The 14,279-nt window shown below is 34.9% G+C and overlaps 1 protein-coding gene and 1 non-coding gene across 13 annotated transcripts in view; both read left to right on the top strand.

Annotated features, from left to right (window-relative positions):
• Positions 1-14,279, top strand: part of DLG1 (discs large MAGUK scaffold protein 1) — a 267,898-nt gene that overhangs the window by 241,592 nt on the left and 12,027 nt on the right. For all 12 annotated transcript variants that reach the window (XM_069556571.1, XM_069556594.1, XM_069556591.1 and 9 more), the window contains 4 exons: positions 1,019-1,060; positions 3,218-3,268; positions 4,646-4,747; positions 10,054-10,226. In XM_069556571.1, the coding sequence (XP_069412672.1) occupies positions 1,019-1,060; positions 3,218-3,268; positions 4,646-4,747; positions 10,054-10,226 (368 nt within the window). The remainder of the gene's footprint in view (positions 1-1,018; positions 1,061-3,217; positions 3,269-4,645; positions 4,748-10,053; positions 10,227-14,279) is intronic.
• On the top strand, positions 10,463-10,589 carry LOC138431668 (small nucleolar RNA ACA64). Its single transcript, XR_011253817.1, has one exon. It is a non-coding gene; the product is annotated as a small nucleolar RNA ACA64 (small nucleolar RNA).

Raw genomic sequence — 14,279 nt, 5'->3', positions numbered from 1 at the left:
AATTTAGGAGACTGTGTAGGTGGTATGGTACAGCATGTATTTCTCCCCAAACTTTTTCCTTATGCTTTAATTTTTGTTTCCTTTACCTGACATAAGAAATTTAGATTTACTTCTCTCCCATGGAAATTTTTGTTATTTTAGTTTTTATCAATAAAATTCCTTTTTATTGAAAGGAGAACACTTACTAAGACAATACTAGAGATTACATTTACATGAGAAGAGTGCAGGGTTTTAATGAACAATCAAGTTATGAAATGGGGTCACTTTGAAGGGAAGGCCAGGCATATGGGTGTGTTTATCATCTTTTTGTTTTGCAAAACAGTGTCAGTTTTACCAAAGCAGTTTCTCAGAAATACTGCTGCTGCTGCTGCTGCTGCTGCTGCTGCTGCTGCTGCTAAGTCGCTTCGTGTCCTACTCTACTTTAAAATACAATCCTACCTTCTAGAATTCTGTTCCATTTGACCTTTTTTAGAGCATCAGGAAATCTGTGGTATCCAGAATACTTTATCTGTATGATCTCAGATACAGATTTTCATTTCTCTTCAGGAACAAGAAAGAAACTAAACTAAAAGTGGGGTCATTTTTTTTCCATTTATTTTTTAAGATACCACTTCCTTATAATGGACATCTGTTTCCTCAGATATAACTTGTCTCCTTTGTTAGTCATTACTGTATCATGACTTAAAGGGTGTCAGTGACATTTTCTCATGGGGTTTTTATGTTGACAGTTGGACTAATTTAGGATCTACTTGCCATTCATAATAAGATTTTGTTCATAAACTATTGAACAGAAAATGAAGCATTGTCCTTGCTTACAGATTTTTTTCCTTACCAATTCATATTCATTTATTCGAAATAAACTTTTCAAAGAAAATCAGAAATGTTTTTAAAAACTCTTTGGATATTGGTGGTTTATATCTCAACATTTTGTTGTCACCTTGTGTTTATTTTGATAATTTGCTTTTTTTAAACTCATGACTGTGTTTTCTTTATTTTTTCCATTGTCCTGCAATTACAGAACATGTAACTTCTAATGCCAGCGATAGCGAAAGTAGTTACCGTAAGTGTTTTAAGTTATTTGTTCTTTTGTTATCTTCAGTAATATATCCTGTGGGGGTTTTTCCCTTAGTGATGTATTCTGAAAACTGAAAATTAGGTGCTTACTATGTTAAAGTCAGGGAGAGCCAAGTTAAATACTTTATAGATAAAGTCATGCTGTATGTACAGAAGTTAATTTCCAAAGTTTTCATAAAATACAAAAATTCATTTTAATAAAACTGCTGTTCATGTACACAATATGTGTATGTGTATTTGTATCTTTTATAAGAAGTAAATATCTTGCTAAATAGGGATAAGCTTGTGTTTTGCATTTTAGTTTAGTAATTCTGTTTCTAACATAGGCATTAAAATATTTTTCAATAATGCTAAATTATAATTAGGTTTATTTCCTTTCTGATTTCGTGTCACCAATACTGATGTGTGTCAAGATACTATGTATTGCCAGCTTTTGGTGAACATAAGAAATGACAAAGGGAAAATTTTCAACTATTATTCAAACAGTAATACTAATTTATTTTTTGGTTCTTTTGTTATAGTCTTGGTATTATATTATTAAGTGATGTATATAAGCATGTGAAGTTTTAAAACACATTTGGACATGGGAGGCGGGAAGAGTACATGAATATTGTCAGTTGTAACACCTTAAAAATTAAAATTGCTTTTCTGACTTTTTTTTTTTACTGCTGTCTAATATGAAAGTAATCTTGATTACAGATGAGTATGGCTGCTCAAAAGGTCCATCCTGTTAATATCAGTCTAATATTTTTTGTGTTGACAATATATACTTTTAACCCTCATTCATTCGATTGGTTGTTATTTTTTATGCATAATAGTTACTTAATGATTTTCTTTTTTGGTGTGGTAGTGTGATTTCTCATATTTTAGCATTTTATTAACTTATATCAGAACTCACCAGAGAGTAGTTGTGAAGCTTTCTAGACTAAAAAGAGGTAATGAAAGTATATACTGTCTATCCACCATTTGCATGTATTATTAGGTGTGGAAAATTCAAATTGCATGTTTCTGATAACATATAAAACATGTTTTACCTACAGTACTTTTAAAAGCAACTTGTAAATATATATATATATGATATAAAAAATTTTAAAACAACAAAATATACTTTTAAAGCAGGAAAGAATATTTATACCAGTGTAAGAATTTAAAAGATTTACAGCCCCATACATGTAATATAAACAAATTTAGTGAAAAGATTGTTATAGAGTCATAATTATCAAGGAAAATATCTTTAAATACATTCTTCAAATACTGGTTGATTTCATTGAACCACTTGAATCTAACAATTCTTCCTAGTTTGTTTTTATGTGTGTGTGTATGTGTGTTTGTGTATTAAGAACTGAAGCTTTCAACTTTTTATTTTCGTTGAGCAGAGGTATAAGGTGTAGACTTTTCTGTGTAGGATATTCATATGCTCTAATCCTTTAACTTAGAGAATTTAACTTGTGAAAAGTGCTTTTAAGATCAAAGCAAAATGTATTATTTCTCCTTTACTATTGATGTGATGCATTTTGTTGAAAAAGAAGAATTTAATTTAAAACTTTTTTTTACTCAATGTAATTTTTTTTAATTGAACAAATGAATTATTATAGTAATCAATGAATTTTTTCATCAATGAAATAGTAACACTAATTTTAATTTTACCCTTGCATTAAAATTTTTTGGCTAGAAAATAGGTATAATTATAAAATGTATATGCTCTGTTATATATACATTTATATAAATGTTATACCTGGTAAGATCAAAAATACAGCATATTAATAACACTAGCTTATATGCATATATGTAGGACTGCTCGTTAAAGTAGTAACTTTAAAATATTTAAGAGTTTAGAGTCTCAGTAAAAAATTAATAGCTTATGCTTGACATCCCAAGTGAAGATTTAATCTGTAAAACGCAGAATAACAAAGTTAGTTATTAATAGCACAATTATAATTTGTTTTTATATATACCAGTCTTTGTGACTCTAATTTTTCAATTTTTCCCTAAATCTTGCCGTAATTAATTTATAAAGTGCCTTTTTTTATGTCTTCACTGATTTTCTCAGGAAAATTCTAGTATTTTATATGTTCTATTAAAGAATTAAATCGGTATAGTTATCTTTATAGATTTTCTTACCTGTATTTTAACTTTCTAATAGGTGGTCAAGAAGAATATGTCTTATCTTATGAACCAGTGAATCAACAAGAAGGTTTGTGAAGTCTGTTTATATTTTACAGTCTTACAGAAAAACATAATTTGGAAAATCAGTCTAACTCAATTCATAACTTAAAACATTTTTAAGGTATACCTTAAAAAAACATTTTGTTAGAATTTAGTTTTTTCTTACTATATGTATATAGAATTTTACTATGTATATTTTATGAAACATGATTTAACCCATAGGTTGTTAAAATCATTTTATATTGGTGTTTTATTTCTTAAGCAGCTTCTTTCCAGTGTTTATAATAGTATCACTATCCTTCTAATAACCCTTGTTCAGAATCTTGGAATCACCTTTGATCTTTCTCTGCTCTTCATCTCCCTTGTCCAATCAGTTTCTAGGCCCTATTTATTCTAATTATTTCTTTCTTATTTATAACCTCCTTTCATCCCTCCTACCAAATATTAAGGCTGATTTTCACTGCTAGTCTTCCTGCTTCCAGCATGCTGCTGCTACTGCTAAGTCGCTTCAGTCGTGTCCGACTCTGTGCGACCCCATAGACGGCAGCCCACCAGGCTCCCCCGTCCCTGGGATTCTCCAGGCAAGAACACTGGAGGGCTTGCCATTTCCTTCTCCAGTATGAAAGTGAAAAGTGAAAGTGAAGTCACTCAGTCATGTCCGACTGTTGGGACCCCACGGACTGCAGCCCACCAGGCTCCTCCATTCATGGGATTTTCCAGGCAAGAGTACTGGAGTGGGTTGCCATTGCCTTCTCCAGCATGATCCCTTACAATCCAGTGTTTATACTTCTATTAGATCATCATTCTAGATGACTACTCTGATTATACCAGATTTCTTTTTTGCCCTTCTGTGATCTGCTTCCTTGCAGTTACTGCTTCAGAAAGGATCAGTAAAACACTGTACTGTGTTTTCTCATTTGTAATGAGATGATGTTAGCAATGTATAGAAACATTATCTACTAAAATGCTGGGTTTAACTTGGTTAAACTTATGTAAGTGTGTGACTTCAAACAGGGCTTCCTTAGTGGCTTAGATGGTAAAGAATCTATCTGCAATGCAGGAGATTCAGGTTCAATCCCTGGGTCAGGAAGATCCCCTGGAGAAGGGAATGGCTACCCACTCCAGTATTCTTGCCTGGAGAATTCCATGGACAGAGAAGCCTGCAGGCTACAGTCCATGTGGTCACAGTCACACAGAGCTGAGTGACACTAACACTTACTATGACTTCAAACAGATTGAAGTTTAAGATTTTAAGAAATGTTTGGAAACTATCAAGTTGAGCATCATTGGTAGAGAAAGATAAAAAGGAAATTCTTCATAAGGATACTTTTGTTTTCTAGTAAAATGAAATACATAGATGTTTGTTGAGTGTTTATTCCTTTTAACATGCAGTTTATTTTTATAGTTAATTATACTCGACCAGTGATCATATTGGGACCTATGAAAGACAGGATAAATGATGACCTGATCTCAGAATTTCCTGACAAATTTGGATCATGTGTTCCTCGTGAGTAACTCACATAAAAATTCTTAGTTAGTGTTCTTAACATTTTGTCACTGTGTGGTCAAAGGAAGCATTACCTTTTTTTTCTCTTTTTTATTTTTTAAATTATGAAAGTATGAAATGCATTTATAGGAGACTTGGTAAATATAGAACAAAGTTATATATAGTTTCACTATTATATTACAATTATTTTTTTTACTAGATAAATTAAGATTTTTAGTTGGGGTTTCAATATCAAACTCTCAAAAATTAATACAATAAATATACAGAAAAGTAGAAGGATGTAGTAGACCTCAAAAGCACTATAACCAATTCAACATTATTAAGATTTATACAGTTTTCACACTATACTGGGAAACAAATTCCTTTCAGGTTTCCATAGACTATAAACTAGGAGACACTGGAACATATCCAGGGACATAAAGCAGGTGCAGAAAAAATTTGTGGTCTAATGAAACTGAAATCATACAGAGTCTGTCCTCTTACCACTGTGGACTTATGTTAAAAATCAATATCAAAAGATATAAGCCACATATTTTCAAGTATAGTGTGACATTTACCAATAGAGATCTTTGACCTAGCCATTGAAAGCTGACTGAAAAACACAGATGGTGATTGTAGAGAAGAAAACATTTAAGTAAGAAATTAATATCAAAGATAGTTAAGTAGAAGTACATGTACTCATCTCCTCCTGCAAGAGCACCAAAATTACAACTAGCTATTGAACAACATTCGACAGAAGGACACTGGAACCCACCAAAAAAAGATAATCCATGTCCAAGGACAAAGAAGAAGCTGCAACAAGATGGTGGGAGAGGTGCAAACACAATAAAATCAAATCCCACACCTGCTAGGTGGCCGACCCACAATCTAGAGAATAGTACCAAAGAAGTTCTCCTACTGTTGTGACGATTCTGAGCCTCCTGTCAGGATTTGCAGCCTGCACATCCAGCAAAAGGACTGGGAATCCCCAGGCAGTCTGACTTTGAAGGCCAGTGGAATTTGATTACAGGACTAGGGGAAACAGACTGCACTCTTGGAGGACACAAACAAAATCTTGTACTCACCAAGACCTAGGGGAAAGGAGCAGCGACTCCACAGGAGACTGAACTAAGCCTACCTGCTAGTGTTGGAGGGTCTCCTGTGGAGCTGTGGGTCAGCAGTGGCTTGCCATAGGGACAGAGGCACTGGCAGCAGCAGTCTTGGAGGGGCCCTTGGAAAGTTGCCATTAACCCATAGAGCCTATAAACCCCAGGGCTTAAGTCAAACAACTAATAGGGAGGGAGCACAGCCCCACCCATCAGGAGATAATTGAAGTTTTACTGAGCAAAGCCCCGCCCACCAGAGCAAGACTCAGTTTTTCCTACCACCAGTCCCTCCCATCAGGAAGCCTATACAAGCCTCTTAGCCTCATTCACCAGAGGGCAGACAGAAGAAGCAAGAATTAAATCCCACAGCAGCTAGAAACAAAACCACATCACAGAAAGTTAACCAGGATGAAAAAGCAGAGGGTTTTGCCCCAGATGAAGGGACAAGGTAAAACCCCAGAAAAACAACCGAATGAAGTGGTGATGGGCAACCTTCCAGAAAAATAATTCAGAATAATGATAGTGGAGATGATCTAGGATCTCGGGAAAAGAATGGAGGCAAAGATTGAGAAGATGCAAGAAATGTTTACCAAAGACCTAGAAAGAACAAACCGGAGAAGGTGATGGCACCCCACTCCAGTACTCTTGCCTGGAGAGTCCCATGGACGGAGGAGCCTGGTGGACTGCAGTCCATGGGGTCGCGAAGAGTTGGACACGACTGAGCGACTTCCCTTTCACTTTTCACTTCCATGCATTGGAGAAGGAAATGGCAACCCACTCCAGTGTTCTTGCCTGGAGAATCCTAGGGGCGGGGGAGCCTGGTGGGCTGCCGTCTCTGGGGTCGCACAGAGTCAGACACGACTGAAGTGACTTAGCAGCAGAAAGAACAAACAAAAATGAACAATACACTAGAAGGAATCAATAGCAGAATAACTGATGCAGAACAAATAAGTGATCTAGAGGACAGAATGGTGAAAATCACTGCTGCAGAACTGAGTATAGGAAAAAATAAAAAGCCTAAGAGACCTCTGGGACAGCATTAAATGCACCAACATTCACATTATAAGGGTCCCAGAAGGAAGAGAGAGAGAGAGGACCTGAGAAAATATTTGAAGAGATAATAGCCAAAAACTTCCCTAAAGTGGGAAAGGAAATAGCCAAGTCCAAGAAGCACAGAGAGTCCCAGGCAGGATAAACTCAAGGAGGAATACACCAAGACACATAGTAGTCAAACTGACAGAAATTAAAGACAAAATATTAAAAGCAAAAAGGGGAAAATGACAACATACAAGGCAATTCCCATAAGGTTATCAGCTGACATCTCAACAAAAACTCTCCATGGCAGAAGAAAATGGCACAATATATTGAAAGTGATGAAAGGGAAGAACCTACAACCAAGAATACTCTACCCAGCAAGACTCTCATTCAAGATCTGACAGAGAAATCAAAAGCTTTCCAGACAAACAAAAGTTAAGAAAATTCAGCACCAAACTCAGCTTTACAACAAATACTAAAGGAACTTCTCTAGGCAGGAAACCCAAGACAAGGATAAGACCTACAAAAAATAAATCCAAAACAATTAAGAAAATGGTAATAGAATCATACATATGGACAATTACCTTAACTCTGAATGGACTAAATGAACCAACCAAAAGACCTAGACTGGCTGGGCAGATGAGAACACGTGCATGTATGCACTGCAACTAACCACATCACTCTACTTAACACCCCAAATTGTATACAATTATTTTATATTATTAGGGTAAACATGTTTCCATTATGGCTTGCAATTGTAATTATCTTTTTTTATTGTCTGGTTATCGATGGTGAAAACTGATAAACATCTTTTACTATCGTGATTATGTAACTATTACTTAATACCATTGTATCATGATTGGTCAACAGAAAATAATAGGATTCTGTATCACTAAGAGTATCATTTAATAGGAAGAAATCACTCTTCTAAGATGTGGTACATATATACAATGGAGTATTACCCTGCCATAAAAAGAGTGAAATAATGCCATTTGCAGCAACATGAATAGAGCTAGAGATTGTCATACTGAATTTTAAGGCATACAAAGAAAAATCAATGTATGATACTGCTTATATGTGAAATGTAAAAAAAAAAGAAAATGATACAAATGAATCCATTTACAGAATGGAAGCAGGCTCACAGACATAGAAAACAAATCTATAGTTACCAAAGGGAAAAGAGGTAGGGGAGGGATTAATTAGGAGTTTAGGATTAGCAGATACATGCTACTTGCTTAGTCACACAGTCGTGTCCAACTTTGTGCAACACTATGGATTGCAGCCTTCCAGGCTGTCTGTCCATGGGATTCTCTAAGCAAGAATACTGGAGTGGGTTGCCATGCCTTTCTCCAGGGGATCTTCTCGACCCAGGGATCAAACCTGGGTCTCCTGCCTTTCAGGCAGATTCTTTACCACTGAGCCACCAGGGAAGTCCAATCTGAATACTGTCTCCTATCAAATGTATCACCATCCTCCAGATTTAGAGCATATGCTGGCATAAACGGTTATATCACAGTTAAGTATGAAACCTTGCTTCAAAATATTGTTCATTATTAATTTTCAGAAGATACATCATAGGACCATAGCAGTAACTAGTAGGCAAATGGCTGAGAAATACCAATTACAGAACAAAATACCGATTATAACAGATATATACTTCTGTATAAAGAAATAGATAACTAATAAGGACCTACTGTGTAGCACAAGGAATTCTACACAGTACTCTCAAATGACCTATATGAGTAAAGAATCTATAAAGAGCAGATATACGTATAACTAAGTCACCTTTCTATACAACAGAAACTAACACAAAATTTTAAATCAACTATATACTCCAATAAATTTTTTTAAAAGATAACTTTAAAGATTCAGTGTATTTGGAAGTTGTCCATTTTTAAATGATGGGTGTATCTAAAAAACCATAACAAGAAAAGTTAGAAAATATTTGTAACAGAATAAAAATGTTACCAGAATTTGTTGCATGCAGCTGAAGCTGCTCAGTGCAACTAAATACAATGTGGAATTTTGAATAAGATCCATTACTTAATGGACACTAGCATAAAATCTTGTGAAATTATGAAGCAAATCTGCACTTCAGTTAGTACTACTGTATCACTGTGTACTGTTTATTTCCGGGGCGGGGCGGGGGGGCGGTGTTTGGGTTTTTTTTTTACAACGTAGTATTTCTTTTTATTCTCAGAATTGGATTAGAAGTTTCAAGTCTCATTCAAATTTTTTTTTAAAACAATCACTAAGATAATAAACTTTCTAGTCTTTTAGCAATAATATTAGATGCCAAAATACGTGGAATTATATCAAGTTTTGAGAGAATATAAATTAGAAATCTAGCATTCTCAATCATACTTAAGTCACGCAAGTGGAATTAAAATGTCATAAATTTTTTAGCTAGGCAAAAATTCGTAAGTTTTCTAATATTTATTATATGTACCATTTTATTTATATGTGTGTGTACAAAAGCTTTCCTACTACACTTGATAAAGTCTTGAGAAAGAAGAACAACAAGAAAAAACATGGAAAAATTGGAAAACAAATGAAATGAAATGGGCGTACTGAATATGAAATAGAAAAAGTGAACAAACTAGATAAAAGTAAAAAATCATCGTATAGTTCAGTTGTTTTTAAACATGGATGCTTGTTAAAAGCACATCTGGAGCCTTGGAGGAAAAAATCAATACCTGAGCATTTGTATTTTTCAGAAAATTCAAATATCCATCTGGATTTTAAAAAGTAATTACATGGTTTTCTGTTAAATGGTAGTTTTAGTGATAGAGAATTCTGTTATTTTCTGTTGACCAGTCATAATACAGTGGTATTAAGTGAATAATAGTTACATAATCACAATAGTAAAAGGTGTTTGTCAGTCTTCACAGTCAATAACCAGACAAAAAATAAAAGCTAATTATAATCACAATCCATAATGGAAGCATAATTAATCTAACAATATAAAATGATTGCATACAATTTTGGGGGCTAAGTAGAGTGATATGGTAACACATTACCATTTTTTAGTGGTTTATATTTACTTTATTAGTTATTCCTCCATCCTTCTTATTATTGTCACTTGCAGTCTCTATTTTATTGAACTTTACAAGACAGTTCTTCAAGTAGCAAATGGATTTCTTGTGCCTTTTAATATTAAACACTTCAAGTTCTTTTCTATTAAAGATACAACTAGACCAAAACGAGATTATGAGGTGGATGGAAGAGATTATCATTTTGTGACTTCAAGAGAGCAAATGGAAAAAGATATCCAGGAACATAAGTTCATTGAAGCTGGCCAGTATAATAATCATCTGTATGGAACAAGTGTTCAGTCTGTGCGAGAAGTAGCAGAAAAGGTAAGTATCAAAGGGATCTCAGAATGAAGTTTCTAATCAGTTACACCTTTGACAGTATGAAAGAATGATGAGATAGAAACTTTTAATTCATGTTTTTGGAAAAAAAAATGTAGGTACATGTTGCAGCATTGATTAGTATAAGCAGTGTTATAAATTTATTCAACTAAATATTAACTTTTAGGTTAATTTTAGAAAAATGTGTAAGATAAAGTAGATTAAGAAGATCAACAGTCAGTGTTGGTTGAAAATCACCTTTGACTTTGGCCATGGCCACAGGTGAGATTCGGCACCCAGAGCCACTAGGGGCCTTAGCTCTCTGCCCGCTTCTCCATGTGGGGAGGTGAAACCCAGGCCCTGACACGCAAAACTAAAAAGATCAACTGGGAAAATAAGAACAGAAGTGATAACATAAGTCTCTCTTAAGAGCCAGTGTCATGCGTACTCGGTCATGTCCGACTCTTTGCGACCCTATGGACTGCAGTCCGGCTGGCTCCCCTGTCGGTGGAATTTTTCTAGGCAAGAATACTGGAGTGGGCTCCCATTTCTTCCTCCAAGGGATCTTCCTGACCCAGAGATCAAATCTGCGTCTCCTGCAACCCCTGCATTCACAGGTGGATTCTTTACCACTGAGCCACTGGGGAAGCCCCTTCTCAAAGAGGGGTGGTGGGTGATTATTTTGAGGTCCTGTGCATTTGCTAGAGATTGACATTTTGTTTAGCATTAGCTTTCCAACATCTAGCGTAATTAAGAAGCTAAGATCAGCAATGTCCATCAATAAAAATGAACCAGATGTTCAAGATAAGTGTGAGTTGCTCCTGGTACTGAGACTAAACAAAAATTTCCCGATTGGTCATTTAATAAAAGACAGAGTGGGAAATTCTCAATAACACTAACAGCAACAGATTTTTTGAAAGCAGTCTGATGATTTATTGACCTTGGGATAAGCAGTCTTAATGGTAAAGTCAAAACAGTGTGCTCCAGGTGTGCTGCTTGACTTAAATAGTTTTGGGGCCTAGAGAATAAATATCAACAAAGTATTTTATACCTTCAAAACTATATAGTAGTTTAAGATTTAGTCATGAGATATCTACAAAAAATACAGCAGTAATTCACCATCCCCGTTTTCCATCTCTTAGTGTTCCTTTTTCTAATAAGAGGTTTGATTAATTCTTAATTAGAACTAATAATTAGAGCTAATTCTAATTAGTTTTAAAAATCATAAAAATGGACATATTCAGTGATGGCAGGAATTTGGGAAAATAGAAAATCCTATTAGATATTATTCATGGGGGTAAAATTAATAGAACTTCATTTGAGAATAATTTGGTAATACCAAATAAATGTATAAAACCTGTGACTCAGAAATTCTACTTTTTGATATCTAAGTAGAGGTTTTGATATCTAAGTATGTGTAATGATATGCATAGTAGAACTTTAGAGTAGTGAAAAATTAGACTCAGCAAAGGAGAATGAATAATTATTTATTCATGCAGTATGGTGCAGCAGCTACAGTGAATAAACTAGAATATCCACTGTGTGTGGCCACATTGATAAATCTCAAGAATGTAAGTCAGTGAAGCTGTAAAAGATACATACAGGATGACACTATTTATATAAACTTTAATTAACATAAAACAGCCTAAATAGCTTATTGATACATATTTTGTGTTTTTATAAATGTATTTTATGTTTTCATTAACTTAAAAATAGGCATAGGTATAAAATAAACTATGAGGAGATATAGTACAGCGCAAGGAATATAATAACTAAAAATAGAATATAACCTTTAAAATGTATGAATCACTATGTTTTATACCTGAAACTTCTATAATATTGTTCTTATACAGTATTGTGGGCTGCCCTTTCCTACTCCAGGGGGATCTTCCCAACCCAGGGATCAAACCCACATATTCTGCATCTCCTGTATTGACAGGCAGATTTTTAACTACTGCACCAGCGGGGTAGCCCAGTATGCTCCTTAATACCCTTAATTTGGCTAAAATAAAAGTACCTCTTAAATGTGACTACATTATCTCTGGTTGTTTTCCTGTTCCATAGCTTGCGTGTGCACATGCTCAGTCACATCCAACTGTTTGCGAACCCATGGACTGTAGCCCACCAGGTTCCTCTATCTGTGGAATTTTCCAAGCAAGAATACTGGAGTGGGTTGCTATTTCCTACTCCAGGAGATCTTCCCAACCCAGGGATCAAATCCGTGTCTCTTGCATCTCCTTCATTGGCAGGTAGATTCTTTACCACTGAGCCACCTGAAATAGTATGAAATCATACAATGAATATCTTTATATAAATAAAATTCAAAACTTGGTTGAAATGGATAATTTCCTGGAAAAATACAGTTTACCAGAATTGACCTATTAGGGATGAAAAGAGTTATAGAAAAAAAAAGTCTTTAGAAGAAATAGAGCAAGTTAATCAAGGAAGTATTCCACAAAAAGCATCAGGTCCAAACAACTTCATGGGGGAATTTTAACAAATCTTGAAAGGTTAGATTATCCTAAAGCTCTGTAAATACCATTCAAGAGCATTCTTTTTATGAAGCAAATCTAATGTTGATATCTAAACCTGATGAGATGGCTGGATGGCATCACTGACTCGATGGACATGAGTCTGAGTGAACTCTAGGAGTTGATGATGAACAGGGAGGCCTGGCATGCTGCAATTCATGGAGTCGCAAAGAGTTGGACACAACTGAGCGACTGAACTGAACGGAAACCTGATGAAGACAGTGAAAATTACAGACCAATGTTACTGATAAATATTAATACTGCTTAGTTGCTTCAGTCATGTCCGACTCTGTGCAACCCCTTCCTGGGATTCTCCAGGTAAGGAGTGGGTTGCCATTTCCTTCTCCAGGAATATTAATACAGAAGTATTAAATATTTTAATAAACAGAATCCAATACCACATTGCAAAAATAATATACCATGACCAAGTGGAATTAAAGCTATTTAAAGTCAGCTCAATATTAGGAAATCCATTAATGTAATCTATCACATTAACAGATCTAAAGAGAAAAAAATATATTCATAGATTCCTGAAAAGCATTTGCTAAAATTCAGTACCTCTGCCTGGAGGAAGAAATCTGAAAAACATAGAGATTATTATTTGTTTAAGAGTAAAAGGAAAAAGATTGAGATGGATGGATTGATAATCTTCATTTTAAATCCTTAATGGGAAGAACACTGAGTGCCATTACGATGAGGAGAAAGGCAAGGACGTCCATCTCTACTACTACTCAAGGTATTGTTAGTGTTATTACACAATACAGATCAATCAGAGGCATAATAATTAGAAAACTGTCTTTGTTTTCAGATATTATAGTATTCCTGCAGCTGCTGATAAGTCGCTTCAGTCGTGTCCGACTCTGTGCAACCCCATAGATGGCAGCCCACCAGGCTCCCCCATCCCTGGAATTCTCCAGGCAAGAACACTGGAGTGGGTTGCCATTTCCTTCCCCAATGCATGCATGCATGCTAAGTCACTTCAGTTGTGTCCGACTCTGTGCAACCCCATGGACAGCAGCCCACCAGGCTCCTCTGTCCACAGGATTCTCCAGGCAAGAATATACCATAAAAAATCTATTATAAAATTTATTTGATAAAATATAAATTCACTATAAAATTAAATACTATAAAATCAAAGACATAAAAAAGCTAGAATAAGATAGCTTATAAAATTAACCTGCAGAGATTAATAGGTTTTACTTGAATAGTAATCAGAAGATGATAGAGAAAACCATATTTATAATATAGGAAATAGAATGTAAAATACTTAGTGAACTTAATGAGAAATATTCTGACTTACATAAGGAAGTTTGTAAAACACTCCTAGAAGAGTGTTAGACTTGAACAAATGAAAAGATATCCCTTGTTCTTAGCTATGACAATTCAACATTATAAAGCTGCCAGTTCTAAGCTAATTTATATATGAACACAATCCTGATAAAAATGACTACCAGGTTTTTTACGAAGTTAAATTGAAGTTTGTATGAGAAGCCAGGACAACACGAAAAGCTACAAGAGATTCTAGCCC

This window comes from Ovis canadensis, chromosome 1 (genome assembly GCF_042477335.2).
Source record: "Ovis canadensis isolate MfBH-ARS-UI-01 breed Bighorn chromosome 1, ARS-UI_OviCan_v2, whole genome shotgun sequence".
In the NCBI taxonomy this organism is placed as follows: Eukaryota; Metazoa; Chordata; class Mammalia; order Artiodactyla; family Bovidae; genus Ovis; species Ovis canadensis.
Note: the sequence above shows the minus strand (reverse complement) of the source record. Positions and strands in the feature narration are given on the sequence as shown.